The 17,685-nt window shown below is 37.3% G+C and overlaps 1 protein-coding gene across 1 annotated transcript in view; it reads left to right on the top strand.

The window, feature by feature from the left end:
• The first annotated feature begins 173 nt into the window (after positions 1-173).
• Positions 174-17,685, top strand: part of snapc4 (small nuclear RNA activating complex, polypeptide 4) — a 34,483-nt gene continuing 16,971 nt past the window's right edge. Inside the window, exons 1-10 of the mRNA XM_061893806.1 lie at positions 174-397; positions 991-1,105; positions 8,828-8,868; positions 13,256-13,352; positions 14,942-14,976; positions 15,070-15,186; positions 15,270-15,401; positions 15,472-15,556; positions 15,620-15,701; positions 15,915-16,016. Of these exons, the coding sequence (XP_061749790.1) occupies positions 1,000-1,105; positions 8,828-8,868; positions 13,256-13,352; positions 14,942-14,976; positions 15,070-15,186; positions 15,270-15,401; positions 15,472-15,556; positions 15,620-15,701; positions 15,915-16,016 (797 nt within the window). The 5' untranslated portion in view covers positions 174-397; positions 991-999. The remainder of the gene's footprint in view (positions 398-990; positions 1,106-8,827; positions 8,869-13,255; positions 13,353-14,941; positions 14,977-15,069; positions 15,187-15,269; positions 15,402-15,471; positions 15,557-15,619; positions 15,702-15,914; positions 16,017-17,685) is intronic.

Below are 17,685 nucleotides of genomic sequence, written 5' to 3'. Positions count from 1 at the left end.
ATAACATGCCCGCTATATATATTGTGCATTTCTGCAAAATCATTTAAAAATAGTTTAAAAATAATCGTATGGTTTATTTTTGATGAGTCCACATCATTGTGAAATGTTTTAAAAACATCTGGACTTAAAACAACACTCAAACACACCAACTCCACCCGGAAGTAATCAGCGGCCGGCCCGGAAGTGAAAACGGGGGAAGGAAATAAAAGGCGGGCGAGTGAACGTCGCAACTGTTTGGTCTTTTTTTTTTAATGTTATGGCCTCAACCTCCTCAACCTTCTCTTCTTCAGCCACCATTTCCACCCTAAAACGCCGCAAGTCGTCGCTTTGTTCTCGGCTAACTTTAGCAGGCTGGCTAAGTCGCTAGCAGAGCAACTGATGACAACAAACCTGGCAGGTCAGCTCTAACTTACACATGACGTCATTTATCACCTAATATCTCTTTAACTAACATGTCTGACGTCATCTACCACCTCTTATCTCTTTAATTAACATGTCTGACGTCATCTACCACCTCTTATCTCTTAAACTAACATGTCTGACGTCATCTACCACCTCTTATTTCTTTAACTAACATGTCTGACGTCATCTACCACCTCTTATCTCTTTAATTAACATGTCTGACATCATCTACCACCTCTTATTTCTTTAATTAACATGTCTGACGTCATCTACCACCTTTTATCTCTTTAATTAACATGTCTGACGTCATCTACCACCTTTTATCTCTTTAATTAACATGTCTGACGTCATCTACCACCTCCTATCTCTTTAACTAACATGTCTGACGTCATCTACCACCTTTTATCTCTTTAATTAACATGTCTGACGTCATCTACCACCTCTTATCTCTTCAATTAACATGTCTGACGTCATCTACCACCTCTTATCTCTTTAATTAACATGTCTGACGTCATCTACCACCTCTTATCTCTTTAATTAACATGTCTGCACAATGTTGATCATGTCTGCTTTCCGGAACCTTCCAAGGCTGCAGACATGTCGCTGCGTGAGCAGAGAGACAGAATCCAACAAGAAATTGAAGACTTGGAAAGAAGTTTGGGCGCCAACAACTCTGAACTAGATCTTCTTAGCACTGACTCAGGTATGTTCTTCACATTCTGACTTTTACATAGGGCTGGGCCATATGGTATTTTATTAATATGTGGATATGTTTAGGCCATATTGCGATACACCATACATATGTGGATGTTTTGCCTTAGAGGAAAAATATCCATTCTATGTGTCATACTTCATCATTTCGCGATATTGCCATATTTTTGCTGAAAGGATTTAGTAGAGAACATCGACTATAAAGTTCGCAACTTTTGGTGCTAATAAAAAAGCCTTGCCTGTACCGGAAGTAGCAGACGATGCGCGCGTCACATCACGGGTTGTGGAGCTCCTCACATCTGAACATTGTTTAAAATCATGGCCACCAGCAGCCAGAGCGATTCGGACCAAGAAAGCGACGATTTCCCCATTAATTTGAGTGAGGATTAAGGATTCGTGGATGAGGAAAGTAAGAGTGAAGGACTAGAAAGAAAAAAAAGGCTATACAGTGGGAGCGATTCAGTTGTTATTATCAATCAATCAATCAATGTTTACTTATATAGCCCTAAATCACTAGTGTCTCAAAGGGCTGCACGAACCACTACGACATCCTCGGTAGGCCCACATAAGGGCAAGGGAAACTCACACCCAGTGGGACGTCGGTGACAATGATGACTATGAGAACCTTGGAGAGGAAGAAAGCAATGGATGTCGAGCGGGTCTAACATGATACTGTGAAAGTTCAATCCATAATGGATCCAACACAGTCGCGAGAGTCCGGTCCAAAGCGGATCCAACACAGCAGCGAGAGTCCCGTTCACAGCGGAGCCAGCAGGAAACCATCCCAAGCGGAGGCGGATCAGCAGCGCAGAGATGTCCCCAGCCGATACACAGGCAAGCAGTACATGGCCACCGGATCGGACCGGACCCCCTCCACAAGAGAGTTATTAGACAAATTTACAAGGATTGTAGGAGCCTAAATGCTGTTTAAGTTCATTTACATTTTATGAAAGGTGCTTTATGTTTATTCAGCCAAAAGGGGACTATTTCCTTTATTTGCATGATAGGAAAAATGTATATATTGAATGCTTAGAGTAATTATATAAAGCTTACTTTAATTGTAATTATTACATTTGTCAAAATGATTTGGTGACGTAACTGTTTTATTTGCATATATGGCGGAAGGATCTGTGTGGACGCAAGGTGTTATGGGTAATTGCTGTCAGGTGCGGTGGAATCGAGCCACGCAGTTTTTTGACCTCACTCATACTTTTTCTAACTAGTACTGCAACAAACTCTCTTTATTTTGTCGTTCATTTGTTCCCACATCGTGACTGTTTTATGTTTGGAATGATTAAGATCACAAGTAAACCATAGAAGAACGTCTGGAGTTTTGTTTTGTTGTTGCCGCAGCAAGCGGAGTGAATGTGATAGTAGAGGAGCGTCAAGCTTAAGGCTACTGTAGGAATCTACAAGGATAATTCTGGAAAATCCCTTATCTGCTTATTGTGTTACTGGTGTTTTAGTGAGATTATATGGTCGTACCTGTAAAACTTGAAGGTCGGCCCGCTTGACATCTCGGTTCCATAGTAAAACTCCACCGTCATCTTTTAGGAATGTAAACAATGAAACACCGGCTGTGTTTGTGTTGCTAAAGGCGGCCGCAATACACCGCTTCCCACCTACAGCTTTCTTCTTTGACGTCTCCATTATTCATTGAACAAATTGCAAAAGATTCAGCAACACATTAGTCCATAATACTGTGGAATTATGCGATAAAAACAGTCGACTTATAGCTGTGAACGGTGCTGGAATAAAATGTGTGACGTCACGCGCTTGCGACGTTTTAGCATGATACTTCCGCGCAAAATTTAAAATTGCAATTTAGTAAACTAAAGCGGGCGTATTGGCATGTGTTGCAATGTTAATATTTCATCATTGATATATAAACTATCAGACTGCGTGGTCGCTAGTAGTGGCTTTCAGTGAAGTGAATTATATTTATATAGCGCTTTTCTCTAGTGACTCAAAGTGCTTTACATAGTAACACCCAATATCTAAGTTACATTTAAAGCAGTGTGGGTGGCACTGGGAGCAGGTGGGTAAAGTGTCTTGCCCAAGGACACAACGGCAGCGACTAGGATGGCGGAAGCGGGAATCAAACCTGCAACCCTCAAGTTGCTGGCACGGCCACTCTACCAACCGAGCTATGCCGCCCCACAGGGTACCTTTAGCCTTGAATGAACACTTGACACATATAATGACAGCAGTATGATGATTCTATGTGTCTACATTCAAACATTCTTCTTCATACTCCATTAATATATGTACGGCATAGCTCGGTTGGTAGAGCGGCCGTGCCAGCAACTTGAGGGTTGCAGGTTCGATCCCCGCTTCCGCCATCCTAATCACTGCCGTTGTGTCCTTGGGCAAGACACTTTACCCACCTGCTCCCAGTGCCACCCACACTGCTTTAAATGTAAAAATTAGATATTGGGTTTCACTATGTAAAGTGCTTTGAGTCGCTAGAGAAAAGCGCTATATAAATATAATTCACTTCACTTTTAAACTTTAATGCAGAGAGGGAAATCGCAACTAAAAGTGTGTATTTATGAAACAGTTATTAAGCAGTGGCACAAACATTCATGTCATCACCAAAACAGAAAGTGCCAGATTGTCAGAGACATTTTAAAACAAGCTCTGAGTGCACTTTTGTGCATGATGTCACTAAGATGACATATCAAAACAACACTCATTTAAAGTGCACTTTTTGTACAGAACGTCGCTACAATACTTTAAAACAAATAAAGTGCACTTTTTGTGCATGATGTCACAAGATATTTCAATATGTGTCAAGTAAAAATGAGCTCCATTATAGGAAATCAAATAGTGTATGTCCTTCGCTATGTGGTAGGTTCCTGCAGACGTTTCCTCCTTCTGTTGTTGATTATTTTTTTCGTACGATGTTGATGGGGAAATGGTTGCTTTGGCATTTTGTTGGTGTGGCACTGAAGGGAGTTTCAAGCACTCTTCATTCTCTAGCGGGTGACTTTTCAAATGATGCTAAGAATTAGCAGTATTGCTACTTTTTGTAGCAACACTTTTGCCACATACATGTCTAACAATCTATGTGAAACCTTTCAATCCGGTTTCAGGGCAAATCACTCCACGGAGAATGACTAATGATGTATTGCTAACGATGGATTCTGATGCGTCATCTATGTTGCTGCTCCTCCATCTTAGCGCTGCTTTCGATACCGTCGATCATATTTTATTAGAAAGTATCAAAACACGAATTGGTATGTCAGACTTAGCCCTGTCTTGGTTTAACTCTTATCTTACTGATAGGATGCAGTGTGTCTCCCATAACAATGTGACCTCGGACTATGTTAAGGTAACGTGTGGAGTTCCCCAGGGTTCGGTCCTTGGCCCTGCACTCTTCAGCATCTACATGCTGCCGCTAGGTGACATCATACGCAAATACGGTGTTAGCGTTCACTGTTATGCTGATGACACCCAACTCTACATGCCCCTAAAGCTGACCAACACGCCGGACTGTAGTCAGCTGGAGGCGTGTCTTAATGAAATTAAACAATGGATGTCCGCTAATTTTTTGCAACTTAACACCAAAGAAACGGAAATGCTGATTATCGGTCCTGCTAGACACCGACCTCTATTTAATAATACAACTCTTAACATTTGACAACCAAACAATTAAACAAGGCGACACGGTAAAGAATCTGGGTATTATCTTCGACCCAACTCTCTCCTTTGAGGCACACATTAAAAGCGTTACTAAAACGGCCTTCTTTCATCTCCGTAATATCGCTAAAATTCGCTCCATTTTGTCCACTAAAGACGCCGAGATCATTATCCATGCGTTTGTTACGTCTCGCCTCGATTACTGTAACGTATTATTTTGGGGTCTCCCCATGTCTAGCATTAAAAGATTACAGTTGGTACAAAATGCGGCTGCTAGACTTTTGACAAGAACAAGAAAGTTTGATCAAACTACGCCTGTACTGTATATACCTTTATATACATATATACATACATATATACCTATACTGTATATACCTTTATATACATATATACATACATATATACCTATACTGTATATACCTTTATATACACATATACCTATACTGTATATACCTTTATATACATATATACATATATATATACCTATACTGTATATACCTATATATACATACATATATATATACCTATAATGTATATACCTTTATATACATATATACATACATATATACCTATACTGTATATACCTTTATATACATATATACATACATATATACCTATACTGTATATACCTTTATATACATATATACATACATATATACCTATACTGTATATACCTTTATATACATATATACATACATATATACCTATACTGGCTCACCTGCACTGGCTTCCTGTGCACTTAAGATGTGACTTTAAGGTTTTACTACTTACGTATAAAATACTACACGGTCTAGCTCCATCCTATCTTGCCGATTGTATTGTACCATATGTCCCGGCAAGAAATCTGCCTTCAAAGGACTCCGGCTTATTAGTGATTCCCAAAGCCCAAAAAAAGTCTGCGGGCTATAGAGCGTTTTCCGTTCGGGCTCCAGTACTCTGGAATGCCCTCCCGGTAACAGTTCGAGATGCTACCTCAGTAGAAGCATTTAAGTCTCACCTTAAAACTCATTTGTATACTCTAGCCTTTAAATTGACTCCCTTTTTAGACCAGTTGATCTGCCGTTTCTTTTCTTTTTCTCCTATGTCCCACTCTCCCTTGTGGAGGGGGTCCGGTCCGATCCGGTGGCCATGTACTGCTCGCCTGTGTATCGGCTGGGGACATCTCTGCGCTGCTGATCCGCCTCCGCTTGGGATGGTTTCCTGCTGGCTCCGCTTTGGACTGGACTCTCGCTGCTGTGTTGGATCCATTATGGATTGAACTTTCACAGTATCATGTTAGACCCGCTCGACATCCATTGCTTTCCTCCTCTCCAAGGTTCTCATAGTCATCATTGTCACCGACGTCCCACTGGGTGTGAGTTTTCCTTTCCTTTATGTGGGCCTACCGAGGATGTCGTAGTGGTTTGTGTTGTGGTTTGTGCAGCCCTTTGAGACACCAGTGATTTAGGGCTATATAAGTAAACATTGATTGATTGATTGGTATTACGGTTGTCTGTTCAACATCTTCCCGCTTGAAGCCAAACCACCGCCAAACGATGGACTCCCTGCTATTTTTCTTGGGAATTAATTCCTCCTTCATTTGTTAGCAGATTGGCACCTACTTTCTCTCGTATTACCACTCGCACCGCTCCGTTAGCGCCTGCCACTTCTAACGTTACCCATGCCGCTACCTCTTTGCTCGGCGAGGGCGTATGACACTGCACGCGTGACGGTATGTGACGTGTGCAAGAAGGTGCGCTTGTTTTATGTAATGCCCGCAGCTGAAAGTGTGAGAAGGTTTACTCCAATATCACCATAGAACAGGGGTAGGGAACCTATGGTTCTAGAGCCAGATGTGGCTCTTTTGATGTCTGCATCTGGCTCTCTGATAAATCTGAGCTGACATTGCTTAACACAGGTGTGTCCAAAGTGTGGCCCGCGGGTCATTTTTTAACGGCCCCACGACACATTTTAAGAATACAATTTAAAAAATATGTAAGAACATAAAAAGTGGTATAAAAGAGCAAACAGGTGAAATGTAACAAGAAATTGTTGCAATGTTTACTCTTATAACACAGAGCTTTCTTTGAAAAATAATAATGAATCAAAATCAATGTCATTTTGAATTATTGACCTATTCAAGGTTTCGATGACATCACATTAAATATTACACTTTGAGATATTTTTTGGGGGAAAATGTTGCATATTTTGTGTTTTACCATAAAAAAAACTGAACAGATTTTTTTTTTTTTTTTTAAAGAAGGGCCTAAAACAAACAAACAAAACATAAACATCAAAAAAACTTCAAATATCTGAAGTTGATCTCGAGATTATTGCGCTAAAAGTAAACGGTAAATAAAATGCATATTTTATTTTTTAACACTTTAATAAGTAGGACACTTTTGGATCCCTAAATATTTTAGTGTGATTTGTTTTTAAGTGTAATTGCTCCAAAAATAAAATCAAAATCCAAAATTAAGGCTTTTTCCATTTTTTTTTGTCTAATGTTGATCGAGAGATTTAAAACTTGCATAATAATACTAATTATAATACTGAATAATGACACATTTTTAATATTTTTTCCGACCAAAACTGAGTGGAGGCTGTTTTTTTTTGTTTTTTTTAAAGAAGGGCCTAAAACAAACAAACAAAACATAAACATCAATAAAACTTCAAATTGATGGATGTATCTGAAGTTGATCTCAAGATTATTGCGCTGAAAGTAGACGGTAAATAAAATGCATATTTTATTTTTTAACACTTTAATAAGTAGGACACTTTTGGATCCCTAAATATTTTAGTGTGATTTTTTTTTTTTAGTGTAATTGCTCAAAAAATAAAATCAAAATCTAAAATTAAGGCTCCAATTATTACATAATCTCAAATATTCCACCTAAAAAAGATATTGGGTGAAAATATTGCATATTTTTTGTTTTTTCCATTTTTTTTTTGTCTAATGTTGATCTAGAGATTTAAAACTTGCATAATAATACTAATTATAATACTGAATAATGACACATTTTTAATATTTTTTCTGACCAAAACCCTTTGGGGTCCCCGGGATCATTACTGAGTGGAGGCTGGGTTTTTTTTTTTTTTTTTTTTTTTTTTTAAAGAAGGGCCTAAAACAAACAAACAAAACATAAACATCAATAAAACTTAAAATATCTGAAGTTGATCTCGAGATTATTGCGCTAAAAGTGAACGGTAAATAAAATGCATATTTTATTTTTTAACACTTTAATAAGTAGGACACTTTTGGATCCCAAAATATTTTAGTGTGATTTGTTTTTAAGTGTAATTGCTGAAAAAATAAAATCAAAATCCAAAATTAAGGCTCCAATTATTATATAATCTCAAATATTCCACCTAAAAAAGATATTGGGTGAAAATATTGCATATTTTGTGTTTTTTCCTTATTTTTTTGTCTAATGTTGATCTAGAGATTTAAAACTCGCATAATAATACAAATTATAATACTGAATAATGACACATTTTTCATATTTTTTCCGACCAAAACCCTTTGGGGTCCCCGGGATCATAACTGTATATTTTTATTCATATATTGTATTGGTTTTTAAAATAAAAATGATGAAAATGGCCCCCGCTTGCTCTGATTTTTCAGTGTGCGGCCCTCAGTGGAAAAAGTTTGGACACCTCTGGCTTAACATGATAATTATGAATAATTCCGCCAGTAATCACAGTGCTAAAAAATACCGTTCATTTTATCCATCCATCTGTTTTCTACCAGATTTGTTCAAGAAGTCGCATTAATGGTAAGAAGTATTTGATTTATTATTGGTTAACTTCAGAATAAGAATGTTATTAAAAAGAATAGGAGATTTATTATACTCTAAACATGTTGGTCTTACTTATAAATGCAGACATTTAGTGTTAAAAAATATTATATGGCTCTCATGGAAATACATTTTATATCGCGATGTGTCCAGTATATTCCAGATATGGCCCAGCCCTAGTTTAAAATCTTGTTTCTGACTCAGGTTTATTCTTCATCCACAGTCTTTTGTATAACATCTTACATGCTCTTATAAAGTGTGAGGTATCAATAACAACGTCTTGTTTCTTTGCCTAGATGAAGAGTCCACTGTGGACACAGACGAGGAGGTGGGCCAGGTAATTGTCAACATGATTGGGATGAGGATGTGTCGCCATGGTAACCGGGGGGGTATCTTCTTGTCATTTATTTGGAAACATGTTGACTGGACACGCAACTATAGTTCACCTGGAGGTCCACTTGTTCAAAGTGTGTGTGTGTGTGTGTGTGTGTGTGTGTGTGTGTGTGTGTGTGTGTGTGTGTGTGTGTGTGTGTGTTTCCCCACTTCTCGAGACATCAACAAGGAAAAGTAGCTTCCATATGAGGAGGTGCGAGCAAACAAAAAAATTCGGAAAATAATGAACTAAAAGCAGTCTTTTTCTCACAGTCTCAATTTTTTTTCTTATAAAATTGGGAACCCGCGATGAGGGGCCGACTTGTCCAGGGTGTACAGCGCCTTCCGCCCGAATGCAGCTGAGATAGGCTCCAGCGACCCCAAAAGGGACAAGCGGTAGAAAATGGATGGATGGATGGAAAATTGGGAACAATTTCTCATTGTTTCTGTAATATTGCAGTGTTTTCTCGTAAAATTATGACTATTTTAATGTAAAATTGTGACTTTTTAATGCAAAATGGTGAGATTTGTCATAAAATTCTGACTTATCGCAATAGTGCCAAATATTTTTGTTCTTGTAAAATAGTGAAATTTTTTGTGTAAAATTGTGACTTGTCAATATTGTTCAGTTTTTTATGATATTGCCAACATTTTAAGCTTTTCTTACAAAATTGTGACTTTTGTCGAGTAAAAATGACAAGTCTTTTCATAAAATTGTCAACATTTTAAGCTTTTCTTGTAAAACTGTGACTTTTGTTGAGTAAAAAGGACGACTCTTTTCATAAAATTGTCAACATTTTAAGCTTTTCTAACAAAATTGTGACTTTTGTTGAGTAAAATTCCATATTTGACTGCAATATTGCACAAATGTTCTTGTAACATTTTGACTTGTGTTGAGTAAAATGACGACTTTTGTTGTAATAATGGGCTCCAGCGACCCCAAAAGGGACAAGCGGTAGAAAATGGATGGATGGAAAATTGGGAACAATTTCTCATTGTTTCTGTAATATTGCAGTTTTCTCATAAAATTATGACTTTTTTTAATGTAAAATTGTGACTTTTTAATGCAAAATGGTGAGATTTGTCATAAAATTCTGACTTATCGCAATATCGCCAAATTTTTTTGTTCTTGTAAAATAGTGAATTTTTTTGGTGTAAAATTATGACTTGTCAATATTTTTGCCGGGTAAAATTCCGGTTATTATAATATTGCCAACATTTTAAAGTTTTCTTACAAAATTGTGACTTTTGTTGAGTAAAAATGACGACTCTTTTCATAAAATTGTCAACATTTTAAGCTTTTCTTACAAAATTGTGACTTTTGTTGAGTAAAAATGACGACTCTTTTCATAAAATTGTCGACATTTTAAGCTTTTCTTGTAAAACTGTGACTGTTATTGAGTAAAAATCCATATTTGACCACAATATTGCACAAATGTTCTTGTAACATTTTGACTTGTGTTGAGTAAAATGACGACTTTTATTCTAATACTGCCAAAATTTTACATAGGCTCCAGCGACCCCAAAAGGGACAAGCGGTAGGAAATGGATGGATGGGAAAATTGGGAACAATTTCTCATTGTTTCTGTAATATTGCAATGTTTTCTCGTAAAATTATAACTTTTTTTAATGCAAAATGGTGAGATTTGTCATAAAATTCTGACTTATCGCAAGATTGCCACATTTTTTTGTTCGTGTAAAATAGTGAATTTTTTTGTGTAAAATTATGACTTGTCAAGATTGTTGCCGGGTAAAATTGCGTTTTTTATGATATTGCCAACATTTTAAAGTTTTTTTACAAAATGGTGACTTTTGTTGAGTAAAAATGACGACTCTTTTCATAAAATTGTCAACATTTTAAGCTTTTCTTACAAAATTGTGACTTTTGTTGAGTAAAAATGACGACTCTTTTCATAAAATTGTCAACATTTTAAGCTTTTGTTACAAAATTGTGACTTTTGTTGAGTAAAAATGACAACTCTTTTCATAAAATTGTCAACATTTTAAGCTTTTCCTGTAAAATTGTGACTTTTGTTGAGTAAAAATGACGACTCTTTTCATAAAATTGTCAACATTTTAAGCTTTTCTTGTAAAACTGTGACTGTTATTGAGTAAAATTCCATATTTGACTGCAATATTGCACAAATGTTCTTGTAACATTTTGACTTGTGTTGAGTAAAATGATGACTTTTGTTGTAATAATGGGCTCCAGCGACCCCAAAAGGGACAAGCGGTAGAAAATGGATGGATGGGAAAATTGGGAACAATTTCTCATTGTTTCTGTAATATTGCAATGTTTTCTCGTAAAATTATAACTTTTTTAATGCAAAATTGTGACTTTTTAATGCAAAATGGTGAGATTTGTCATAAAATTCTGACTTATCGCAATATCGCCACATTTTTTTGTTCGTGTAAAATAGTGAATTTTTTTGGTGTAAAACTATGACTTGTCAATATTGTTGCCGGGTAAAATTCCGTTTTTTATGATATTGCCAACATTTTAAAGTTTTCTTACAAAATGGTGACTTTTGTTGAGTAAAAATTACAACTCTTTTCATAAAATTGTCAACTTTTTAAGCTTTTGTTACAAAATTGTGACTATTGTTGAGTAAAAATGACGACTCTTTTCATAAAATTGTCAACATTTTAAGCTTTTCTTGTAAAACTGTGACTGTTATTGAGTAAAATTCCATATTTGACTGCAATATTGCACAAATGTTCTTGTAACATTTTGACTTGTGTTGAGTAAAATGACAACTTTTATTGTAATACTGGGCTCCAGCGACCCCAAAAGGGACAAGCGGTAGAAAATGGATGGATGGAGAATTGGGAACAATTTCTCATTGTTTCTGTAATATTGCAATGTTTTCTCGTAAAATTATGACTTTTTTAATGTAAAATTGTGACTTTTTAAAACAAAATGGTGAGATTTGTCATAAAATTCTGACTTATCGCAATATCGCCACATTTTTTTGTTCTTGTAAAATAGTGAAATTTTTTGTGTAAAATTGTGACTTGTCAATATTTTTGCCGGGTAAAATTCCGGTTATTATAATATTGACAACATTTCAAAGTTTTCTTACAAAATTGTGACTTTTTTTGAGTAAAAATGACGACTCTTTTCATAAAATTGTCAACTTTTTAAGCTTTTCCTGTAAAACTGTGACTGTTATTGAGTAAAATTCCATATTTGACCACAATATTGCACAAATGTTCTTGTAACATTTTGACCTGTGTTGAGTAAAATGACGACTTTTATTGTAATAATGAGCTCCAGCGACCCCAAAAGGGACAAGTGGTAGAAAACGGATGGATGGAAAATTGGGAACAATTTCTCATTGTTTCTGTAATATTGCAGTGTTTTCTCGTAAAATTATGACTTTTTTTAATGTAAAATTGTGACTTTTTAATGCAAAATGGTGAGATTTGTCATAAAATTCTGACTTATCGCAATATCGCCACATTTTTTTGTTCGTGTAAAATAGTGAATTTTTTTGGTGTAAAATTATGACTTGTCAATATTTTTGCCGGGTAAAATTCCGTTTTTTATGATATTGCCAACATTTTAAGGTTTTCTTACAAAATTGTGACTTTTGTTGAGTAAAAATGACGACTCTTTTCATAAAATTGTCAACTTTTTAAGCTTTTGTTACAAAATTGTGACTTTTGTTGAGTAAAAATGACGACTCTTTTCATAAAATTGTCAACATTTTAAGCTTTTGTTACAAAATTGTGACTATTGTTGAGTAAAAATGACGACTCTTTTCATAAAATTGTCAACTTTTTAAGCTTTTGTTACAAAATTGTGACTTTTGTTGAGTAAAAATGACGACTCTTTTCATAAAATTGGCAACATTTTAAGCTTTTCTTACAAAATTGTGACTTTTGTTGAGTAAAAATGACGACTCTTTTCATAAAATTGTCAACATTTTAAGCTTTTCCTGTAAAACTGTGACTGTTATTGAGTAAAATTCCATATTTGACCACAATATTGCACAAATGTTCTCGAAACATTTTGACTTGTGTTGAGTAAAATGACGACTTTTATTGTAATACTGCCAAAATTTTACGTTTTTCTTCTGCAATTGTGACCTTTTTTTTGTGAACTAATTTTTCACAACAAGTTTTTTTATATTTGCATAGTATTTATATATTATTAATGTTGTAAATACACATATTTATATATCTAGAAAGCCTGCTCTTAAAGAGGTAGGCGTTTTTTGGAGGTCTGAAGAAGGTAACAAATACAAGTGTGTGTGTGTGTGTGTGTGTGTGTGTGTGTCTCTCTCTCTCTCTCTCTCTCTCTCTCTCTCTCTCTCTCTCTCTCTCTCTCTCTCTCTCTCTCTCGACAGGTGGCTGCAGATCTTCTGGCTGAGAGAGACAAGGTCCAGAGTGAAATTCAGAACCTGGAGAATGTCTTGGGACCGCACAGTCCCATCAGCGTGTCAGGTAGCTACTGTTTGTCCACACCTGCGGCGCCCAAACCTTCTCCAGCTTCTTCCACAGGCTGACAAATCAAAAGACGCCGGGGCCATTTCCCTTGTTTTCGCTTTCAAAGCCAGTACAAAAATCGATTTTTTTTCAGTAGAAATTTCATGTGAATGCTGAAGAGCAAAAGTTGCACTGAAAAGCTAACAGTTAGCACGCTGGCCAGATAGCATCAAGTAACTAATAACATGAGCAAAGTCATTTTTTTCAAGTCATTTTTTTTATGCTAACATTAGCATGTTTACAGTTAGCATGAAGAATGTACCAAAATATAAGACTGGGGTGAATATTTGCTAAAAATGCTAACTGTAACATGCATCGAGTACCAAAATACGACTCAGGTGTATACTGTGTTTTCTGGACTACAAGCCGCTACTTTTTTCCTACGCTTTGAACCTTGTGGCTTAAAAAAAATGAGCGGCTAATTTGCGGATTTTTCTGCGCTAACGGCCAAAATGTTTTGTATTCAACAAATAGTTGTCATAAAACAGACACCAAAAAAGTTATTGTTCGTGCCATGGCGCCATCTTTTGGCCGAGTTCGCTCACTGCAGGTGCTGCGTGTTGAAAATGTCCTTCGTCTACAATTTGTCCGTACCATTTCTGCCCAAAGTATTCTTCATTTGTCACTCCAAGGAACGTTTGTAAGCTCGGTTGCTAGAGCGGCTGTGCCAGCAGCTTAAGGGTTGCAGGTTCGATCCCTGCTTCTGCCATCCCAGTCACGGCCGTTGTGTCCTTGGGCAAGACACTTTACACACCTGCTCCCAGTGCCACCCACACTGCTTTAAATGTAAAAATTAGATATTGGGTTTCACTATGTAAAGCGCTTTGAGTCACTGGAGAAAAAGTGCTATATAAATATTAACTTCACTACAATATAACTAAAACAATTCTTACGTACTATAAAGCGTCCCATGTGTGATGTCCGCAGGAGTGTTTTCATGCGTGCTATCGTAATGTAATCAAGCTAGTGTAGTTAGCATTAGCTAATATGTTAACAGGTTTCCTCGTGCCTGTGTTAGTCTTATTACTTACAACGGCATTCTTTTTTGTAATATTTGAGTTACGTAAATTCACCCAAACGTCACCGTGTAGTTATTGAGTCTGTTTAGCTGTTTGGAGTCCATGACCATGATTTCCGTTTTGTTGGATCAGCCGTTTTACTGCCCTGTTTGGAAACAATTAAAATATGTACATAAACATTTACAAAATACTTTGTACTGGTGCACATTTTCGGCATGTAGTCCGGCGCGGCTAATAATTGTTAAAATATTTATTTGTTGTAAAATTTGCTCCACCGCCTGGAATGTACGGTTCTTTTGTAAAAAAAAATAGCATATTGACGTTAGCGTGCTAACAGGTATCTTTGGTCAAAGTAACGAGCTGCACGTGCTACAGTTTAGACACTTCCGGTCTACGCTTGCTTCCTGTCATGTGACCGTGTGTGTGTGTGTGTGTGTGTGTGTGTGTGTGTGTGTGTGTGTGTGTGTGTGTGTGTGTGTGTGTGTGTGTGTGTGTGTGTGTGTGTGTGTGTGTGTGTGTGTGTGTTAGATGACGACAGCAGCAGCAGCAGCAGCGACAGTGAGGTCAGTTCTCCATGGGACATTTTCTCTACACGTGTCTTCTACAAGACTAAACTTGTGTGTGTGTGTGTGTGTGTGTGTGTGTGTGTGTGTCAGGTGGGTCTGTCCATGTCAGTGGAATCCTGTCTTCAGATGAACCTGGTCTACCAGCAAGTCCTGCAGGAGAAACTCCAGCAGCTGGAGACGCTAATGACTTACAACCTGAAACAACAGGTCACTCACTTGCTGACACAAACCAGGAGGAACACACTAATAGTCCAGTGTGTGTGTGTGTGTGTGTGTGTGCATGTGTGCAGAAGGAGGTTTTGTCTGCCCTAGGCGCACCAATCACAGAAGAGCCCGCCCCCTCCTCGTACCCCAGGCACACCCAGCCCTTGTTCCTGGGTCACTTCCTGAAGCCGTACTTCAAAGACAAAGTCACGGGTCTGGTGAGGACCACGGGTCCGTCCTCTTGTCCCCCCGACCCAGCCTTACAACGTCTAGTTCCTCTGTGCCCAGGGTCCTCCGGCCAATCAGGAGACCAAGGAGAAGATGACCAAGATGAAGGGTTGCCTGGACAACAACAAGATGAAAGTCAGACGATGTGAGGACCGAGGTGGCGTCCCGAGGTCCAGGGGCAGCACTCATGTCCTGCTTGTGCTTTCAGGGGAGGGTTGGCAGAAGACCTTGCTGATCGACTCCGTGTCCAGGGACAGTCTGCGGAGACACATCCAACCTAAACTGTCCAGGTTCTCCTCTCTTCTCTCCTCCTCCATCCTGTTTGATTGATTGATTGATACTTTTATTAGTAGATTGCACAGTACAGTACATATTCCCTACAATTGACCACTAAATGGTAACACCCCAATAAGTTTTTCAACTTGTTTAATTAATCAATTCATGGTAATCGTTTCCTCCTCTCCTTGTTAACAGCACCTTGTGTGTCTCTATCTCTCTCTCAGCGTGGACTACCTGACTCAGAAGTTGTCCTCTGCGGACGAGGCCAGTAAAGATCAGATCAGAGCCAACATCGAAAGTCTGGAGAAGGAAATTGAGGCCATCAGGTATGTGTGTGTTTGTACCCTTCTTGAGGCATGAAGAAGGAAAAGTATCTTCCATATGAGGAGGTTGTGAACAAGTGATGACATAAATCAAGGTCCCAATAACATTGCATCTAATAGACAATGTCTCATTTGTGGTGATATCTATCAAAATGAGGGCGGTCCCGAAAGTGCTCCATCTCTGGTCAACATATGAAATAACAAGTGTGTGTACAAATTAAAAGTGCTCCCTCTCTGAAAAACATGAAACATATGAAATAACATATGAAATAACAACATATGAAATAACAAAAGTGTGTACAAATTAGATGTACTCCCCCTCTGGTCAACATATAAAATAACAAATGTATGGAAGAAATTAGAAGTGCTCCCCCTCTGGTCAACATATGAAATAACAAGTGTGTGTAAAAATTAGATGTGCTTCCTCTCTGGAAAACATGAAATAAGTGAGTGTAAAAAATTAGAAGTTCACACCTTCTGGTCAACATATGAAATAACAAGTGTGTGTAAAAATTTAGAAGTTCTCCCCTCTGGCCAACATGTGAAATGACAAGTGTGTGTAAAAATTAAAAGTGCTCCCTCTCTGAAAAACATGAAATAACAAGTGTGTGTAAAAAATTAGAAGTTCACACCTTCTGGTCAACATATGAAATAACAAAAGTGTGTAAAAATTAGATGTACTCCCCTTCTGGTCAACATATAAAATTACAAATGTATGGAAGAAATTAGAAGTGCTCCCCCTTTGGTCAACATATGAAATAACAAGTGTGTGTAAAAATTAGATGTGCTCCCTCTCTGGAAAACATGAAATAACAAGTGAGTGTAAAAAATTAGAAGTGCACACCTTCTGGTCAACTTATGAAATGACAAGTGTGTGTAAAAATTAAAAGTGCTCCCTCCCTGGAAAACATGAAATAACAAGTGAGTGTAAAAATTTAGAAGTGCTCCCCCCCTGGTCAACATATGAAATAACAAAAGTGTGTAAAAATTAGAAGTGCTCCCCCTCTGGTCAACATATAAAATAACAAATGTATGGAAGAAATTAGAAGTGCTCCCCCTTTGGTCAACATATGAAATAACAAGTGTGTGTAAACATTAGAAGTGTTCCCTCTCTGAAAAACATGAAAAAACAAGTGAGTGTAAAAATTTAGAAGTGCTCCCCTCTGGCTAACATATGAAATGACAAGTGTGTGTGAAAATTAAAAGTGTTCCCTCTCTGAAAAACATGAAATAACAAGTGAGTGTAAAAAATTAGAAGTGCTCCCCTCTGGTCAACATATGAAATAACAAAAGTGTGTAAAAATTAGAAGTGCTCCCCCTCTGGTCAACATATAAAATAACAAATGTATGGAAGAAATTAGAAGTGCTCCCCCTTTGGTCAACATATGAAATAACAAGTGTGTGTAAACATTAGAAGTGTTCCCTCTCTGAAAAACATGAAAAAACAAGTGAGTGTAAAAATTTAGAAGTGCTCCCCTCTGGCTAACATATGAAATGACAAGTGTGTGTGAAAATTAAAAGTGTTCCCTCTCTGAAAAACATGAAATAACAAGTGAGTGTAAAAAATTAGAAGTGCTCCCCTCTGGTCAACATATGAAATAACAAAAGTGTGTAAAAATTAGAAGTGCTCCCCCTCTGGTCAACATATAAAATAACAAATGTATGGAAGAAA

The sequence above is a fragment of the Nerophis ophidion genome, linkage group LG01 (genome assembly GCF_033978795.1).
Source record: "Nerophis ophidion isolate RoL-2023_Sa linkage group LG01, RoL_Noph_v1.0, whole genome shotgun sequence".
Classification (NCBI taxonomy): Eukaryota; Metazoa; Chordata; class Actinopteri; order Syngnathiformes; family Syngnathidae; genus Nerophis; species Nerophis ophidion.
This window is presented reverse-complemented; position numbering and strand designations above follow the sequence as displayed.